The sequence below is a fragment of the Hemicordylus capensis genome, chromosome 1, assembly GCF_027244095.1.
Source record: "Hemicordylus capensis ecotype Gifberg chromosome 1, rHemCap1.1.pri, whole genome shotgun sequence".
Lineage (NCBI taxonomy): Eukaryota > Metazoa > Chordata > Lepidosauria > Squamata > Cordylidae > Hemicordylus > Hemicordylus capensis.
This window is the reverse complement of record NC_069657.1, coordinates 136,012,852-136,032,695: the sequence shown is the minus strand read 5'-3', so window position 1 is coordinate 136,032,695 and position 19,844 is coordinate 136,012,852. Positions and strand designations below refer to the sequence as shown.

Genomic DNA, 19,844 nt, shown 5'->3' with positions numbered 1-19,844 from the left:
GCTGGAAACCTCATTACATTTCACTGAGCTAGGGAACCAGATTGTATATTGCAGTTGTAGCTTATAGTAGTGCAATGTCTCGTATTGTAGCTAAAGCTAGACTCATGGCCTGGCAATAGGTAAAAGCCACTTTTCCTTTTGAAACTGGAAATGGAGCATAAACATTCTCAAATGAATTAAGTTTGAAAGGAGGTACAAGGTATTTTTTCTGCTGAAAAACTGCTTATTCTTTAGGGTTCCACTTATTCCAGCACCTCACAGATATCTGTATGTTTCAAGTACTTTCATGTTACAGCCCACAGAACAGGCCTAGCAAGGTCACAGCTGGGCAAATCCTGGGACTGAGTTTGTTCTAGGAACCTTCGGCCTGACCATATGAACGGCTGAGCCAGTGAGAAGGCTCATCAGATGAGTCCCAGAACCACTGTATCATCCACTGTCTTATTTTATAACACCGAGTCTTTGCATACCCCCACACAAGTGAAGCTATTTGTGTACATTTAAGATCCCCTCTCATAAATCATATGAACCAATATTTCATGCAACTCTCCAAAGAAAATATGATTTTCCTTTGTTTCCTACAGCTATTAAACAAGAGTTGCATCTGTCATTTCCCTAATATAATAGACTGCATTTATCTGGAAATGTGGTTGTAGCTAGCAGAGTGATGGTTTTCATAAGCATTTTTATATTGCTACTGATCTGCCTTCTACATCCCACAGGAATCATTTTGATTTTTTATGTCTCTGAGGATTCATTCCATGTAGTACACCATCTAATGCAGAGGTAGGCAAGGAGTGGCTCTCCAGATGTTGCTGAACTACAACTCCCATCACCCCCAGCTGTAATATATTGTGGCTGGGGCTAATGGGAGCTGTAGTTCAGCAACATTTGGAGAGCCACACATTGCTTATCCCTGATCTAATGCCTGCTCCAAGCACCACTTACATAAGCTGTCCATGTCTTAAGGTGTGCAAACTTAATCTGTCTATTTCCCACAGAAGGGTGTATAGCAAAATGATCAATCTGGTCTTCCCTGAGAAATAACATGCTCCTTGTAACTCATCATATTCTGCATTTGCATGCATTTTAAGTAGTCATTTTAAATAGATACAAGTCTTTGAAATAATATCTAAAAGAATTTAAAGGTGGCAAAAAGTGTGAACTTGAATTATTCTGCTCCTACCCAGGCAATCTCCTATTTTGCTCTTGAGGAAATCTAGCCAAGGATAAGAGAGGGAATAATGAGAACCTTTTTCTCTCTTCACTTAGAACACATAAATTGCATGGTGCTGCTTACTCCCCCTTGAATAAGCATAGATTCAGACCAACACCAGGAACAGGACAGACCACATAAATACTACCTACTGATTTGTAAGGACACAGCTGGACTAAGGTGAGAACATGGGGTTCTGAGGAGCCTCCGATACCTATATTCCAATCCTACACATCCTAACAACCAAACTGTTCAAATCTGACAAGAGGAACTGTTGTACTAGAATCGGTTTAAATTTGCTAAGATTAGCAAAAGGTGACTGGTGCCCCAAACATAGTGGATTAAAAGGAACAGCAAAAAATGTTATTAAACATTAAAACTTCAAACACATTTGTGATGAAATGGACATTTATTCTGATTCATCAACATCAACTTTGCATTAAGAATTTAAAAGGCTTCATACCTGTAAGATCTTGTTGTTGAAGGAATGTTTGAGGAATAGAACATTTCTGTGTTGTATAGGGAGCGATCAGTGGCTGGTGAAGGTGGTGGGTTCAGAATCTGTAGAGTAATCAGTCAAAAAGAAATGGTGCATTGTGCAAATTTAGCTTTTTGCAGTTAATGCTATTACAGAAAGTCAGAGAGGCCACACATAAAGCACTCATGTTGAGGTGCCAGTTCACATAGCGTCTTGGGTGTTCTTGAAGTGGCTATACATTTGCTGCATGTTGTGATTTTTTTACATCACAATAGAACCATATCATTAGCATATAACAACACAGAATAGTTCTTGCTATTTAGGTGACAAAGTCCATTTTGACCATTTTTGTCAAATTTTGATAGAATTTTATAATATTCTGTTGTCCTGTGAACATATGAAGATGCCTTGTACATGATTAGCATCAGCTCTCTAGGATCTTAGGCTGAGCCTTTCACAGCTCTGTTGCCCGAAACCTTACTTTTTTTTTTTTTTTGGCTTTTTTTTTTGGCTATAGTCCTGCTCCTGAGTCAGCCTGTCCATAAGTGAGTAGCAGTGCTTGAAGATTTTTGTTATGTTTTGGACTCTCTCAAGTAACTGCAGATTCTTTTCCATTGGTCTTATCCATACAGCTTTCTCAAAAATTGCTAGTTTTGCTTGAAATTTCTTCAAGAATTTTAGCATGACCAACCCCTGTCCCCAACTTTTAAAAAATTAACTTTTTCTTCTGTTTCTTAGCTAATCTGTTTACCAGGATCTTGTATGCTTATTTACCTTCTCAATTTCTCTCTCTCTCTTTAATGAAACCTTTCATTAAAATGGTTAAAATTGTTTCTTTAAATCTGTGTGACTTTTACAAATATATTTTTCTTGAGTTAGCTTGTTTATGCTGCTCTTGCTTTTAAAAATATTCTTTACGAATTACTCCAAAATGCATCTTTCTTGCTGCAGCTGAGCTGACTGAGCTGAGCTGATATCTTAAGAAAGTTCCCTTCAATCATTGCTTTTCCCACCTTGTAAGGCTGGAAAGGCAACCTGTTTTGACCTCTTCTTGCAGAGCAAGAGCAGAATACTGCTCTCAGTGGACACTAGCTTTGACATAGGAGTCTTGAATTGATTTGCTCGAGGTCATGGAAGCAAACAGTAGAACAAGAAAACTCAGCTCCCGATATCCAGTCTGATGCTGAGCTGCAAAGAGAAGCTAGGAGAAGGGCACATCTAACAGACAGATGGAGAAAGATAGGGGGAAATGCCTTTTGTGTAGGAATACTAACCACAAAAAAAAAAAAAAAAGCAAAACAAAAAGCTGGGTTGTGTTTAATGCCAAAGGAGAAGGAGCCTGGGTTGGATCAATCCAAATATACATCCGTTCTTGGTTGTCATTGTTCTCTCCCCACCTCTCATTTTCTTTGTTACAGTGACCATGTTCACTGATACAAAGTTTGGTTCAGAGGATTTTAGTTGGTTCACCAAGATCCAAAATGAATCATGTAAACAGAGTGGACTAAACATTTAACTTTTGAAGCTTCCCATAATCCCTGACAGGATCTCTCTCTTTATTTTCTTATTTTGGCATAAGCCTGTGGGAGTATACAAAAAGTGTCTCACTAGGTCATCAATATCAAAAGTTCACAAAGAACAGAGTGATTACACTTTGAAGAAAAACACAATGCAAGAATTCAAAAATTCAAAGGAATGTTCCCAAAAGTCATCTTAAAAACATCTGCTTCAAAATCTAACACCGTTTATTCATTAGTGGGCTCACTAATAATTCTGAGTTCCTTGGGATTGTTCTGAAAAGACAAGCTTTATTAATGCTCAGTTAACTGAACAAGAGACTGCCTACCACCTTCACTGGGAAGTAGGCTGGCCTGCAATTAGTAGGCTACAACTTCCAAGGACAATTTTGACTGGCTCATCCCTGGAAATGTTTATTTCTTAGTCATAATCATGGGCACAGAGGGACAATCTAGCACTTTAAAAACTTACCTGTGGGTAGAAGGTGGCTTTAGTGCTGGATGAGCTACTAGAAGAGGCCCCAGTTACATGGTTTCGATCATAAAGAGGGGCACCACTACTTCCTCCCATGAGGCTCATGGAACTAATCATAGATTTTCCACAAGAGATGCCTAGATGGATATAAGAGACAAGATTGGACAAACATTCAGGAAGTAATGTTCTCTCTCTCTCTCTCTCTCTCTCTCTCTCTCTCTCTCTCACACACACACACACACACACACACACACCCTCACACACACACACCCCAATCAAGGTAATCATTGTGGATCTGCAAGAAAGTATTTTCACTTGTAACACAAAGCTCCTTTTTTGGTTTCCATTTAAAAGTGACTGCATTTCTCTTTCTGCAGCTGGACAGCAGAATTTCTTGGTAATGGAAATGCTATTCTTCCTTGAATACTTAGGACTTTCTGAAAGCAGAAGTTAGCTTTGTGCAATATTCCCATAAGTTCCTTTTCAAAAGTCTTATATCCTACTTGTACAGAATGGATCTGAAGTGAACAAGAGAGGAAAACTTACTTGCTTGCTGATACCACCATCGTTTAAAAACAAAATCTGTCTATGTATGTTCCACAAGTGGGGACCCCAAAGAAATTTTTTTAAATGTACAAAATGAAAGCATTTTGCTGTGGGGAGGAGGGATAGCCTTGCAGTTGTTCATCACTTTGTCAAGGGGAAATCAAACTCTGTGCTGGAGTTCTCCAGTGGTGCATGTGGGTTTTGTGCAATAAACTGGGGATCCACTTAACTCTGAAAGTTCAAGAAAACTCCTATAACACAATTAGTTTTATAACAATTGTGTACTGAATGACTGATTAAAATATTTATAGACCACTTTTTAATAAAATGCTCAAGGTGGCTTACAGTCACATAATTAAAAAACAAATCAATAAAAGCAGGACATGCTAGCAACATTTAGACTAAATGCACTCACAACCACCAAAGGCCATTATAAATCAGCCCAAATGCTGATTTATGCTCGGGCTGCAGGCAGCTCAAGTGTTCACATAACTGGAGAGTGGGGCAGAAGGGCATGCTTGTGCCCTTCTACTTCATTATTAGCCCAGGTACAAAACCTGGGCTACTTTGGTGCAGAGTCATCGAATCCACTCATTTCCTACCAGAGAATCTACTCTCATAACACCTCAGAAACAACAAAACCCAGTGCCCCATGAGCTTGTGGGTGGTTGGTACCCTATGTACACTACACCATCACTCGCTCTGGGCCACCCTGGTGCCCCCCAAGTGGAGCTATGGGGCTGCTGAAACTCCCATTATTCCCTATGGGGAAAAGACACACAAACCAGAAATTCTTTAAAAATCACCCCTTTGCCCATTTCCTTTGGAATCTGTGTGGTAGCAGGCACCCATTTTAGCAGTACCACCTAACCCACTCTTCTGCCCCTGAAACCCCCTTTCTGCTCCTTTTCTGCCCCAAAGACATGCCATCTTCAAAAATTCTTTAAAAGTCACCCCTTTGCCCAATTCTTTTGAAATCTGGATGGTAGCTCCCTCGCACCCATTGGGCACTACCACCCATGACAACCCACTCTGGGCCACCTTGGTGCCCCCCACGTGGAGCTATAAGGCTGCTGAAATCCCCATTATTCTCTATGGGAAAAAGCTTAAAGATGCGCCAACTTCAAAAAGTCTTTTAAAAATCACCCCTTTGCCCAATTTCAAAATTCTTTGAAATCTGGGTGGTAGCTTCCACCCATTGGGCACTACCACCCACCCCACCTTTTGCTCCCAGGACCCCCTTTCCCCCAAAATCGATTCTGATTCATAAAATTTGGGTACAAATCGAGTCTGGGGTGATTCGGGGGGTCGGATTTGGGGCCCAAAACAAATTCGGGTGATTCAATTTGGGTACAAAGCAAAACAAAAAAATGTATTCGTGCACATCCCTATCAAATATAAATGAGGTTAGGGTTATATGTATATATCATTATAATATTAATAATAGAATATAGTACAATAATATTATAGGAGAACCCCTTTGTTTGTGGGGGCTCCACGGGGATGTGTGTAGATAGCAAATCCATGAATAACGGGGCATTATGGCAATAGGAACTGGGGTTGTTAGGTTCCTGGACACAGAAAATTGGCCCCAAATCAGCCCAAAATGGTGGGTGTTTCCCTGTTTCCCCACCCAATCGTGCCCAAATGGCCCCTCAAGGTGCCCTACCGTGCTGCATTGTCGCCCATGGGGCTAAAAATTGCCCCAAACCCACGGTTTTTGCCTCCATTTTGAGTCATAAAATCGCTCTCTATCTCTCTGGCAATCAAAATGGCAGCCAGCCGTGACCTCGGAGGTCATTTCTGGCCAGCCCTGACCCGCGGATACGTGGGTTTAACCTTTTCCCCTCCACTCTCCCCCCGTGCATAACAAGGTCAGGTGCTAATTATCTGACCACGAATATGCAAAACCGTGAGTGTTGGATCAACGAATAGTGAGGTCCTCCTGTATTAGTATCTATTATTAGGTGTATATAATTGAAATATATATTTCCAATTCATCCAAAATTGAAAATCCTGTGTGCTAAGCTGCACCTAGTTCATTTTGTGTTTTGAAAACAGTAAACTTAAAAATATGATAAAATATCATATTCTGTCATATTTAAATAAAATATGAAATATGACACACACACACACTTTTTTACAAATGTTAAAATAACCAAATATAATACTGACACAAAATACCATAACACACAAACACACACTCTTCAATTCCCCCCTAAATTTCCATTTTTAAAAGTCCCCACACCCCATAACTTCAAAACTGGAGATTTTACATCTCTAGTTCCAAAAATTGAACTGCCACAAACCCTGGTTTATCACTGAAGCAGTGACAACAACCATACGATATCATTAAAATGCTATTTGTAACATTGAGAAAATAAGAATTGTAATACTAATAATTAGATGCAGGGACCTTACCATCCTTACCGGTAAAAGTGCCATGTTGAGAACTTCCTGGAGCAATGAAATTTAAGGGGACGTGAGGCGTACCACTGACGTATTCATGTGGAAAAGGTCCATTGGGCCCAGCATAACGCTGACATACAACTCGTTGGCAAACAAAATACATTCCTCCCATGACAAAAAGAGAAAGAATAATACCGATGACAGGGCCAATAGCACTACTATGGGGTGGAGATTCATCTGAGGATGATTTACTTTTTGCTGTAAAACAAACAAATAATATTTATTTGATCTAGATGCTCTGAATAAGACTCCAAAAAAGGTAGCTAGATTGTGATTTATAGTTTACTTTTCTACACTCTGTCTCCTCACAATATTCAAGACAATTCACTTATTTAATAAATCTTTATACTGTGTCAATCCTTCCCAAGGCAGCATACAATATAAAACATAAAACTATTATACAAATGTTAAAATAACCAAATATACAACTGGCATAAAATACTATGAAGACAGAGGCACCAGTCAGTCAATTAAAATAAATTAAAAGCCAGTGAAATAAAAACATTTTAAAGTCCTGTTTAAAACTCAGCAAAGTGGGGGCAAAATGCACTTTCTTGGGGAGGGAACTCCATAAATGCTACTGAACAAGCCCCGTCCTTGGTCTTTCCTCAAGCTAACCTGAAAAAGTGGTGGGTCAAAGAGTAAGGCCTAAGTTGTAGTTCTTAAGAATTGGGTAGGTTTGTAAGGGCACGCGTTACCCTTAATGTAACCTAGACCCAAAACATGTAGGGCATTAAAAGTCATTACCAGCACTTTAAATGGGACCTAGAAAAAAACCTGCCAACCAGTGCAACTAATATACGACAGGCACAATACATTCAGTCCACCTATCCCTCACCAACATCCTATCACAGGGGTGGGCAAACTTGGCCCTCTAGCTGCTGCTGAACCACAACTTCCATGATTCCCAGTCACAATTTATTGTTGCTGGGAATGATGGGAGTTATAGTTCAACAACAGCTGGAGGGCCAAGTTTGCTCACCGCTGTCCTAGCAGCTGCATTTTGAGACCAATCACCTATGCTTTTGATCCTTGCTTTCTACCTTATCAAAGATGCCAGAGAGGGGTTGGTATCTGGATGTCTGATGAATGATTTCTGAGACTAGGGTTGGTTCCATCTTTTGTTTAGTTGAACTTTCCAAACTGTCCTTAAAGGCAGCCTCATGCAGAGCACACCACTCAAGTTAGAGCCAGCGTGGTGTAGTGGTTAGAGTGATGGACTAGGACCCGGGAGACCCGAGTTCATATCCCCATTCAGCCATGATACTAGCTGGGTGACTCTGGGCCAGTCACTTCTCTCTCAGCCTAACCCACTTCACAGGGTTGTTGTGAGGAGAAACTCAAGTATGTAGTACACCGCTCTGGGCTCCTTGGAGGAAGAGCAGGATATAAATGTAATAAATAAATAAATAAATAAAAATAAGTCTGGATGTGACCACTGTATGAGTAACTGAGGCCAGATCCACTTTATCTAGGTAGGGTTGGCTACTACTGGTGAATCAGCCAGTGCTAATAAAGATGCTCCTGTCTACTGGTATCAACCAATATTCTAAGGGAAACACCAAGTTCAGGAACTCCTTAGACTCTGCACCTGCTCTTTTAATGGCAGTACAACTTTGTCAAGAACAGGCTGAACATCTCTAGCCAGATTAGCAGAACTTCCAACAGCAGCTCCATCTTGTTCAGATTAAGCTTTAGTTTATTCACCCTCACCCAGGCCAGTGAGGGTGAATAACTACCCCCAGACATCAGTTCAGGGTTTGCACCATCTCTCTGGAATAAACTGATGGAAAAAAGAAGTAGAACTGTGTGTCATTCATATATTGGTGATACTGCAGCTGAAATCTTTGGATGACCTCTCCCAGCAGTTTCATGTAGATATTAAAAAGCATGGGGGTCAACCTAGAATCCTATTGGCATCCTGTATGACAAAGACCATGGATAGAAGTCACCCAACACCACCTTTAGGGTCTGAACTCCCACCACCAAGGAAGGATGGGAGACACTGGCTTACATGTTCCACAGCATTAAAAGGACGCAACAGGAAATGCATCCTCACAAGAAGCTGCTTTGGTACTCAGCCAGAGCACTGTCGAGCAGCCAAACGTGTGCAAAAGGGGAGGGCTGTATGACTCTCAGGGATATAAACCTAGAAGCACATTGACAGGGAGGAAAGATCAGTGAAAATTGCCCTGCCCCACCTCTTGCAACGACACAGTTCCTGTTCCAGCCAATAATGCTGTGGAACATGTGAGCCATTGTAAACACTATGCCCGAAGCCCCATCCTGGTGAGGTAACTTAGAAAGATGCCATGATCAATTAATGCTGCTGAGAGATCCAGGAAAATCAACAGGGTTGCACTCCGCTGTATCTCTCCCAACAGAAGTCATCTTTCAGGGTGACCAAGGAAGTTTCAGTCCTGTAGCCCAGAGGCGTATCTAGGGAAAATAGCGCCTAGGGCAAACACTGAAATTGCACCCCCTGTCCAAGCATCTGACACCCATCTTTCAGATAACTTTACCATAATATCAGCTGAAAAATACAAGTCAGGCTAGTTAATCTTTTAATATTTCAAAAACTATTTTAGCAGTGGACTTAGCCAGACCAAAACATGCTGGAAAACTACAAATTTCAGTATGCTGGGGCTCATGAAATACCCAAATACTATGTGGAGGTGTACTTGGAAAACTAAACAGAAATGCCTGTCTAATTCTCTACTATGTATTGTAGCATCACCATTACATAAGTTTTAAAAATAAATGGAGAATTTGACTTTTCCCAGATACTCTGTAAATAATTAAAGGATATGCAGAGTAAACTGTGTCACTGCTTGGAATATATTCTAGTCTTTCAGAAAGACAGTTAAAATGAGAGAAAGAGAGCAAGAAACTCCCAGTGGGCCTTAATATTAAGGATTTCACACTGATTCAAAGACAAATTCACCATTAATAGCCATATTAGCAAGACATCACATTTAACTCACTTATCACAAGAAGCAAAGTAAGAGCAAATGAATACAATCCTAGCTCATAAGCATCAGCTCAGTATTCACAAGCCCTGATTCTCTGTACATAGTGCCAATCTGAATATGTGTACAGTGACTTATATTATATATTATTTTTTTTTACCTGTAGCCCCTTGGGGGGCTTCCTAAAGGCTGGGGGTTTTGCAAAGGTTCCTCTTCCCCCCACTGGCTTCTAGGGCCTCGCAGGGACCATTTGAGCATGTGCAGTGGCCACCGCACATGCTCAAATGGCCTCTGCAAGGCCTGGCGTGACCTAGGGCCTCACAGAGGCCATTTGACCATGCACGGTGGCCATTTTGTTTTTGGCAGCCTTTAAAAAAAAAAAATTAATTTTACAAAATGGCGCCCCCCTTCAAGTGGTGCCCAGGGCACGTGCCCTGCCTGCCCTACCCCTAGATACGCCCCTGCTGTAGCCTAACATTAGATTTGAAAGGAATCATTCAAATAACCAATCACATTCAGAACCACATGGAGCTAAGTCACCACCACATGCTCTTGGGCACTTTGCCCAAGAATGGCAGATTTGATGTTGGCTGATAGTTATTTAAGTTAGTCAGGTCTATACTAAAATTTCCTTTAAGGAGAGGAGATGGGATCAACTCTTATCTCAAGGAAGCATTCACCATCTCAGAGCTTCAGATACTCAAACTTCCTCTGACAACTTAAATAAGCCAGGAAAAAGAAAGGATCAGGAACATAGGTGGTCATTTTCAGACTTCCAAGTGGCCTGTATGCATCCTCAGGCTGGACAAGAGGGAAAGTATCCATAGGAACTGGATCAGATAGGCAACATTTATCACTGACTCTGCCAGAACAGCACCTGTACAGAACAGTTTACCATTTCTTTTTAAATAATTTTAAAAAGAAAAATGTCATATAACATCTACATCAAAACAGAACTGCAAACACTTAATTACTTTACACTAAAACAACTTTTAGCAAAACAGTTTTCTACTCTTAGTAATGCAGAAAAGATAATATATAAAGGTAGACAGAACAGTTACTACTAGTTATTACACATATGGAACAAATGTAGTTAATCGTTTATTTTGATTAAAACACACATTCCAGAAATTAAGACTTGAATTCTTAAAATACATTCTAATCTTACCTATTTGCCTTTAATTATTTATGATAGTTATATACCACCTGATATGTGTATCTCTAGGTGGTGCACATGATTTAAAATACAACAAATATAAAAACAGAATACTAATAATTAAAACAATTCCACAGAATAAAACATTAAACAGTTTAAAAGTAATTTTAATTAAAAGCCTGAGAAAAGAGATGTCTTGAGGGTCTTTTTAAAAGCAATCAGAGATGGAGAAGCTCTTATTTTTGACAGGGAGCATATTCCAAACCCCCAAGACAGAGAAGGCCCGAGTCACCACCAAACAAGCTGGTGGCAACCATAACTGGACTTCCCCAGATCATCTTAACAGGTGGCAGAGTTCATGACAAAGGAGACACTCTCTTTAGTACTCTGGCCATTAAGGGCTTTATTTGTATTTTGCTTGGAAACATAGCAGCAGATGGTGTGGTTCTTTTAAAATTGGTGTTAAATGATCTCTTTGGGTTGTCCCAGAGACCAGTCTGGCTGCTGCATTCTGTACCAATTGTAGTTTCTGGTAGTTTACATAAAAAGGTAGCCGCACGTAGAGTGCTACAGTAGTCAAGCCTGGAGGTTACCAGCATATTTATTTATTTATTAAAAATTTCTTGTATACCACCTCCTCAAGATTCTAGGCGGTGAACAATAACAATAGCAATATTTTTTAAAAAAAAATTAATGGGCAAAAGCCTGGCGAAAAAGGTAGGTCTTGAGAAGGGCCTTAAAAGCCACTAAGGAGGAGGCTGAATGAATCTGGTGGCGAAGGGTGCATATGTACAACTGTATCCAAAGCATATGTACAACTGTATCTCCAGAAACTGGCGTAGCTGACATATCAGCCCAAGCTAATAAAAAGCACTCCTGGCCACTGCCTCAGCCTCAAAACCAGAGAGAGAGTGGGATCTAGGAGCACTCTCAAGCTATGCACTTGTTCGTTTGGGGGGAGTGTAACCCCTTCCAGAACAGGCAGATCTAAACAAACTCTCATGTCCTGACCCCACACAGTCAATACCTCCATCTTATTACCACCTCCTGGCAGATATGTAGGGAAGTTATGCCATTTCCTGAGGAAGTTGATATGAAATAGAACCTTCCCAAAATGTCACTACATTAATAAGCTTCACCACACACAAAGTGTTCCAAATCCCATCTAAATAATCTTATATACTTGGGCCTGCAACCTTTTCCTACCTCCTAGCAATATCTGTTTATGTGTTTTCTAAAATATTAACTACAACCCTGTAATATTCTCTTCGAACAGCATCATCTATAAATCCTAAAAGCTATCTTGTTGGTTTACCCCTGCTAAGTTGGCAAAGAGGCACCCTTTTAAAGTGGTGATTCTCTTTATTTAGCAGGGGGAGAGTAACTGGCCCTATCCACCCCCAGCACAGTACCTCCAGTAAATGTTGCTGGTGTCTCTCTTATGTTTCTCTTTAGATTGTGAGCCCTTTGGGGACAGGGATACATCTTATTTATTTATTACTTCTCTGTGTAAACTACCCTGAGCCATTTTTGGAAGGGTGGTATAGAAATCGAATAAAATAAATAAATAAATAAATGAGATTGTGAATGAAGATATTTATCTGAAGATAGCAGCTACCTCTTTCCTATATGCTGCATACAACATACAAGAAAAAGAAAGGATGTAAAAATAATGTCCAATATTAGGTTCACAGCCACCCACCCCGCCCCTAGCCACAGAGCCACTCTTCCACATGCAGTTGTCTGCCTTTTTATCATATGCTGCTGGGATTATATCTGGGGAATGCCTCCAATAATTAGCAGTGACACACCGAGGACATGACAATAAATATTTGAGTCATCTTTCTAATTATGGACATCACCCACAGAAAACTGCAGTTACCATTTTGAGAATGCATACCTTCTTCTGAGGCTCTCCCTTCCATACCTCTTGCTGTAACTCTTAAAGAAGAGCCTCAGGTCTCAATCTGCACACAAAGTTAAAATGACAGTGTGTGCAATTGAGGCCATTTTATACAGTGCCATTGAGGTAACAGCTGTGAGAAAGTGAACAGGGGAAGATGGTGGGAATGGGTGGAAAAAGAATGTATCAGGAGCATATTGGGAATAGATTTGTCGGGCTGGGAGTCAGCTCGCCCTCTCAGTCAACCTTCTGTCTTCACTTTAAGGGAGCTGTTTTTGTTAGTTTCTTTCTTATAAAGCTGTGAAATATTGTTAGCCAGAAGTATCCCACCAGATGGGCTAATAAAGCTCCATTTCCACAGCTTGCCTATTCCCCACTCTTCATGTTGCTGGCCCTTTTCATGTCTGTTCTCAGTGAATCATTAAAACACACACACACACACACACACACACACACACCCCTTGCCAACAGAGTTAAGTAGTGATCAAAACATATCGTATTCCCTTAGCTTTTATTGTGCAAAGGGCAGAATATGTGAGGTGCTCACTCAGCCGACCTGGGGGGGAAAGCCCCCTTTCCATTTTTTCATCACCAGTTAGTAGTTTTCAAATGCTGGCCATGCTGGGAAACATGCTCAAACATATTTAACAATTCATTGGTGTTCTACTAATAATCACTTCTGTAGTATTTTCCTGTGTATAAGGAGCTTTCAAATTCTTAACTTACTGTATCCATACGTTTAGGATGATCGATAGTAACTGGTTCACAGTCACTCAATGAGGCCGTTCATATGACTGGGTGGGTGAGGGGGAAGGCTTGGCTCGACCACTCACCATCTCCCCCAGATGACTGGCAAAATGTTGGTGGGAATGCTGTCCGCACTTCCACACAATCCATTGTTGGAGAGCTAGAATGATGTATCTTGGCCTCTGGGAATCCTACAATGCACCATGCACCAAGTGTAAAGCGCATTGCGGGATTCCCTCAAGAGACAGGCGCTCTACACACTTGTCTGTGTGTGTGGCTGGGCTGGAAGCAACCTGAGTTCACACACGAGCAGGAAACCCAGGTTAAGTAAGCGCTGACTCCCTTAACCTTGGTTAAAAGCTGGGCTAAAAAGCCAGGCTAGGCAGCGCTGCTCTTCTGAAATCAGGCCCGATCCCTGCGGTTCTCAAGCACAGCCTAACCCAGGATGGGCTTCCTTAGCCTGGGTTAGGCTGCGCAGCCTCAATGAGTTTTTATGGTGCAGCATGGATCTGAATGTGGAGTCTCTCACATCCAGTGTGTTATGCTGGTCCAAGGAATTAGTACTGAATTGTGGTGGGGCCACAGCTCAGTTACAGAACACCTGCTTTACATGCTGGTTTGATCCCAAGTTCAATCCAAAGTTGGAGGGCTTGAAAAGACTAGGGGTGTGCAATTCGGATTTTCGGGTGATTCGGCTCGGACCCGAGCCGAATCACCCCCGTTCTGTTTTGTGCCCGAATCTGGGTCACCCGAATCACCCTTGATTCGGTTCGGATTCGGATTTAATCCGAATCCGAATCGATTCGGGGGGTAAAAAGGGGCCCAGGGGCAAAATTTTGGGGTGGGGTGGTAGTGCCCAATGGGTAGAGTCTACCACCCCAATTTCAGGGGGATTGGGCAAAGTCCTGATTTTTTGTGAATTTTTAAAGTTTTAGTGACTTTGGGGCAGTTCGGGGGCATAGCATGGGATTTGGGCAAAAGGAGTGGGGTGGGGTGGTAGTGCCTAATGGGTGCAGGCTACCACCCCAATTTCAGGGGGATTGGGCAAAGGGCTGATTTTTGGTAAATTTCTGAAAATTTCATGTCTTTGGGGCAGATTGGGGCATATTGGGGCAGAAAGTGGGGGCTGGGGCAGAATAGTGGGGTGGGGTGGTAGTGCCTAATGGGTGCAGGCTACCACCCCAATTTCAGGGGGTTTGGACAAAGGGGTGATTTTTTGAGAATTTTTGAAGTTTTGGTGACTTTGGGGCAGTTTGGGGGCAGAAAATGGATCTGCCCCAAAATAGTGGGGTGGGGTGGTAGTGCCTAATGGGTGGAGGCTACCACACCAATTTCAGGGGGATTGGGCAGAGGGCTGATTTTTTGAGAATTTTTGAAGTTTGGGTGTCTTTGGGGCAGATTGGGGGCAGAAAGTGGATCTGCCCCAAAGGAGTGGGGTGGGCTGGTAGATAGTGCCTGATGGCTGGAGGCTACCACCCATCCCCAATTTAAGAGTGATTGGGCAGAGGGGTGAATTATGGTGAATTTATTTGTATGAGGTTTGTCTTCATAAGGTGAAGTGTGCTAAATTGATTACTTCCTCATATTATTCATAGTAAAGGAAAGTGTGAAAAAGTGAAAGTGGGGTCATGAGAGTTGTTTAATTGAAAAAAATCTCATTTGCTATGATAGAATGAGAATTCACACCTCAGGTGTGAATTCTCATTCTATCATAGCAAATGAGATTTTTTTCAATTAAACAACTCTCATGACCCCACTTTCACTTTTTCACACTTTCCTTTACTATGAATAATATGAGGAAGTAATCAATTTAGCACACTTCACCTTATGAAGACAAACCTCATACAAATAAATTCACCATAATTCACCCCTCTGCCCAATCACTCTTAAATTGGGGATGGGTGGTAGCCTCCAGCCATCAGGCACTATCTACCAGCCCACCCCACTCCTTTGGGGCAGATCCACTTTCTGCCCCCAATCTGCCCCAAAGACACCCAAACTTCAAAAATTCTCAAAAAATCAGCCCTCTGCCCAATCCCCCTGAAATTGGTGTGGTAGCCTCCACCCATTAGGCACTACCACCCCACCCCACTATTTTGGGGCAGATCCACTTTCTGCCCCCAAACTGCCCCAAAGTCACCAAAACTTCAAAAATTCTCAAAAAATCACCCCTTTGTCCAACCCCCCTGAAATTGGGGTGGTAGCCTGCACCCATTAGGCACTACCACCCCACCCCACTATTCTGCCCCAGCCCCCACTTTCTGCCCCAATATTCCCCAATCTGCCCCAAAGACATGAAATTTTCAGAAATTTACCAAAAATCAGCCCTTTGCCCAATCCCCCTGAAATTGGGGTGGTAGCCTGCACCCATTAGGCACTACCACCCCACCCCACTCCTTTTGCCCAAATCCCATGCTACGCCCCCGAACTGCCCCAAAGTCACTAAAACTTTAAAAAATCGCCAAAAATCAACCATGAACCGAATCACCCGAATTTTTTGTGCCCGAAATTCGGGTGATTCGGCTCGTGCCCGAAAAAATTCGGGGGGCATCGGGGGTGATTCGGTTCGGCCCCGAATCACCCGAAATTGTTCGTTTCGGGCACAGATCGTTCTGTGCCCGAAATTTTTTGCACATCCCTAGAAAAGACCCTACTCTGGAATCCTGGAAAGTGCTGTCGGTCACTGCAGACAATACTGATCTGAATGGAGCAATGGTCTGACTCAGTATAAAGCAGTTTCATATGCTCAATATTATTTGCTATTTATTGTTTATTTAATTTATTTATTTAATACATTTATATACCGCCCAAAACGCAAGTTCTCTGGGCGGTTTACTATTCAAAATTAATATTTTTTTGTGGCATTTCCTCATACAGGTTCATTTGGGTTTTGGTCTACATTAAGTTATTTCTTGTGTATAGAGTTTAAAGTTTTTAACTACAGTCATTCAAACTGAGAACAGCCCTTTCACTTTCCCCACTCAACTGCCTTTATACTTTTATTCCAGTGCTGTTATCTCCTGTGTTTTCCACATATAGGTCTTAAAGCTGAAAGAACAGATTTACGTATTATCAGAGTACGAATATTCAAAAAGTCCTTCAAAGAATTTATGGCTAATACAAGTCACAGGGACTGAAGCCAATTTGAGCAGCCACCAAAGACAAAAATAATTGCAACAGCCTTGGCTTTTTGATAATTGCTTTTGGACTGCAACTGGGGGACTAATGACAGCACAGTAGTTCTTTGAAAGATTGTGGATTGGGTTTCTCTGTGGGTATGCCTGTGCCTGTTACTCTGTGTGTATGCATATGTGGTTAAAGGATCTTACATTTTTTAGCACATGCACACATAAATAATGCAAATCAAAGACTCAACGCAGTAATAAAGAAGCAGATTTACTTTTCTATACTCAAAGGTAATGCTTCATAGGGGACATTCAACAAATACCTGGAGACAGACCCACAATAACAAAAGAAAGTCACTTACTACATTCAATTTCATCAGAGCCATCAATGCAGTCTTGGAAAGAATCACATTGCTGTTTTATGAGGATACACTGACCACTGGCACAACGAAATTGATTTGGGAGACAAATCACTGCAAGGGAAAACACAATGGAACAATACTGTATCATTCTCAGCCCAAATCAAACAATGAAGAGAACACTACTATGAAACTAGGTGACTTCTTAAAAAATTATCAACGTTATACAAATGCACAGAGTTGCAGTTGCTCTATCTGCACAGTACCAAATATCGGCTTCAATGTCAAACTTTTAGGAGACAAAGGACACATAAATAGTTCATACTGTGTGTAGCACTGGTATGTGCGAACGGCAGTATCTGCATTAGGCGACCAATGAAAAACCAACCAGCCACAGTTCTTCAGTCAAGCACCCTATGCAACCAAGGTGGCGTTTCTGAGTAAAAAATGTGCCCACCAAATTATTTCCTGGGCTTGTAACTTTATAATGTTTATCTTCATATAGTTCACATAATTACTGGAGGTGCTAGGGGAAAAAAGTAAATCTGCTTGTGGTTTTAGAGAGAAAAAATTATCTCTAAACAGGACCAGTGCCAGGTAAGTTGACCACCTAACTCATCCCTAATCTCCAAAACATGATCCTACAAAAAAGAAAGAAAAAGGAGTCTATAAAGTTGTCCTTCTTCTCTCAAAGCCTCTATTGTCACTTGGGGTTGTTAGTTACATAAACTATGAAACAGGCAGCCCACAGTTGATTTCCACAAAATGAAAAGGGAGGGGAAGAAATCAATTGTTCAGGGGCCATCCTATAGCACTTTCAGATGAATATGTTTGGGAGTGATCAGTGCTAAATCAGAGCACCAGTAACTTATAAACCATGTGTGGGTAGCATCAGCATGGGAGTCAGAAATACCACTGCTTCAGAACAGTAGTTCTAAAGCCCCATTAACAGCCAATTATTTCCATTTGCACTTTGTGCTTCCCCACTAACACTGCTGATTCCAGCAACATCTAGGAGGGCATTTACTCAGCTCCTGGAATTAGCCCTGCAAAAAGCTAAGACGAATGATCTTACTATTGCAATCAGCTTCATCAGATTTATCCTGGCAGTCAATTTCTCCATTACATCTTAAACGTGCATCAATACATTGTCCTTTCTCACACTGAAACTGGGCTACTGAACATATTGGACAGTTATCTTCATCGCTTTGATCGTCACATTCAGAAAATCCATCACATCGCCATGCCATAGGGATGCAGTCTATCTCCCCAGTTGCACACGTGAACTGGTCTGGAGAACATGTTGGAGGCTCTGGGGAAGTGAATTAAAAATGCACTTATTTTAAAGTTTATAAAAAAATTAGACATGGAAAAGCATTTCCTCATATACAGGATCATCGTTGTACCAAGTTCTGTAATAATATCAAATTCTCTCCTTGTACAAGATTTTAACAATATCAAGTTTCATCTAAGGGTGGAGGAAAGGTCTATGCCTAAACACATAGATCCCATTATGTTTATGTCTGGCAGGATCGCTCACTGGCTTTACCGGGTCAGCTGCAGTGATGCCTGCCAGGGGTGATGGGGCACCCAGGACGACGGAGTTTCCCAGTGTAGGCGAGGCGCCAGAGGCCGATGGTGGCGCAGGCAGCCAGGATTTTCCTGCTGAGAGGAGGCCTGGCCATAGGCTGCCAAGCAAGGGCAGGGGAAGCATGAGGCACGCAGCACGGATGTCAACAGTGCGCCTTGAAATGAAGGGAGGAAGCCGAGCATGGGAGGGGAAGGAACAGGGGAAGGGCTTAACACAGGTTACTTGTGTGAAGGTAATACAAGGGTAAAAAAGAGCGGTGGGGACCTAATACAGGGGAGGAGGGGTTGGAGATGTGAGGGGGCATATAAAAGGGAGATGGCCGGTGATAAAGGGGCAGAAGGAGAGAGTGTCATAGACCTCTGGTGAGAGGCTGACACAGTGACCGCCAAGCTCCAAGGAGGAGGAGGACCGGAGTGATAAGAAACCCCCTCCCCTTTGTATTCTGAGGCCTGACCCTAAGTGCCTTTCTCATAGCCAGAGTGGTGCAGACCCATTCAGACAGTTTACTATCTAATGTTCTGGATAGGAGGCAGGCACTACAAACTGTGGCTAACTATGGCTCAACCCCAAGTTTTTGGCCTGATACAGGAATTGTTACATGCATATCCATAATGTGAGTTCTTTATGTGATCAGGCAAAATGAAATTCCTAGCTGTTAATAGTTTTGAAATTTATAAACTTGCTTTTTAAACATGTATTTGACAAATTCAAAAGAATATTATTTCTAATACACTCTAATACACTCCCAATGTCTGGAGGTGTCTGGGCACATATATAAAATGTATACATGTAAAAATGTTAAATCCTGAAGAAGATATTATTGTGTTCCCTTATTCTGTACATCTTCTGAATCAGTACTGTGCCATCAATACTGAAAAGCTGTGAATGATCAAAGCCAGAGAAATTAGATCCAATTCACATCTGCTTCTATAAAATGGCTGTACATGTAATCTAGCATCTTTGAAAAGGACTGTGTTCTTTTCACAGGCAACGGCAAGCAGTACGATAGCAGTTTCACACATTAGCTGCCTATTGGCACTAAAAAAGATGAACTGAATCACATTCAGTGCATGAGAACCAAACGATTACTAGCATAATATATAAAGCCCTTAATAGCTTGGGCTCTGGGTGTTTAAGAGAACATCTTCTTCGCTATGAATCAAACCGCCCATTGAGATCATCAGGAGAGGTTCATCTGCAGTTGCCACCGACTCGTCTGGTAGCTACTCAGGGACGGGCCTTCTCCATTGCTGCCCTGAGGCTTTGGAACACAAGTCCTGCTGAAATAAGAGC

At 41.7% G+C, this 19,844-nt stretch overlaps 1 protein-coding gene and 1 long non-coding RNA gene across 3 annotated transcripts in view; one reads left to right on the top strand and one right to left on the bottom strand.

Annotated features, from left to right (window-relative positions):
• LOC128329948 (uncharacterized) overlaps positions 1 to 19,248 on the top strand; it is a 30,851-nt gene extending 11,603 nt beyond the window's left edge. Inside the window, exons 3-4 of the long non-coding RNA XR_008309873.1 lie at positions 1,273 to 1,396; positions 16,516 to 19,248. This is a non-coding gene — a long non-coding RNA (uncharacterized LOC128329948). The remainder of the gene's footprint in view (positions 1 to 1,272; positions 1,397 to 16,515) is intronic.
• LRP5 (LDL receptor related protein 5) overlaps positions 1 to 19,844 on the bottom strand; it is a 222,312-nt gene that overhangs the window by 8,279 nt on the left and 194,189 nt on the right. The window contains exons 18-22 of one of the 2 annotated variants that reach the window (XM_053261771.1): positions 18,036 to 18,272; positions 16,964 to 17,074; positions 6,654 to 6,899; positions 3,684 to 3,823; positions 1,680 to 1,777 (exon numbers count right to left, since the gene is read on the bottom strand). In XM_053261771.1, the coding sequence (XP_053117746.1) occupies positions 1,680 to 1,777; positions 3,684 to 3,823; positions 6,654 to 6,899; positions 16,964 to 17,074; positions 18,036 to 18,272 (832 nt within the window). The remainder of the gene's footprint in view (positions 1 to 1,679; positions 1,778 to 3,683; positions 3,824 to 6,653; positions 6,900 to 16,963; positions 17,075 to 18,035; positions 18,273 to 19,844) is intronic. The other variant, XM_053261780.1, reaches the window with a different exon arrangement.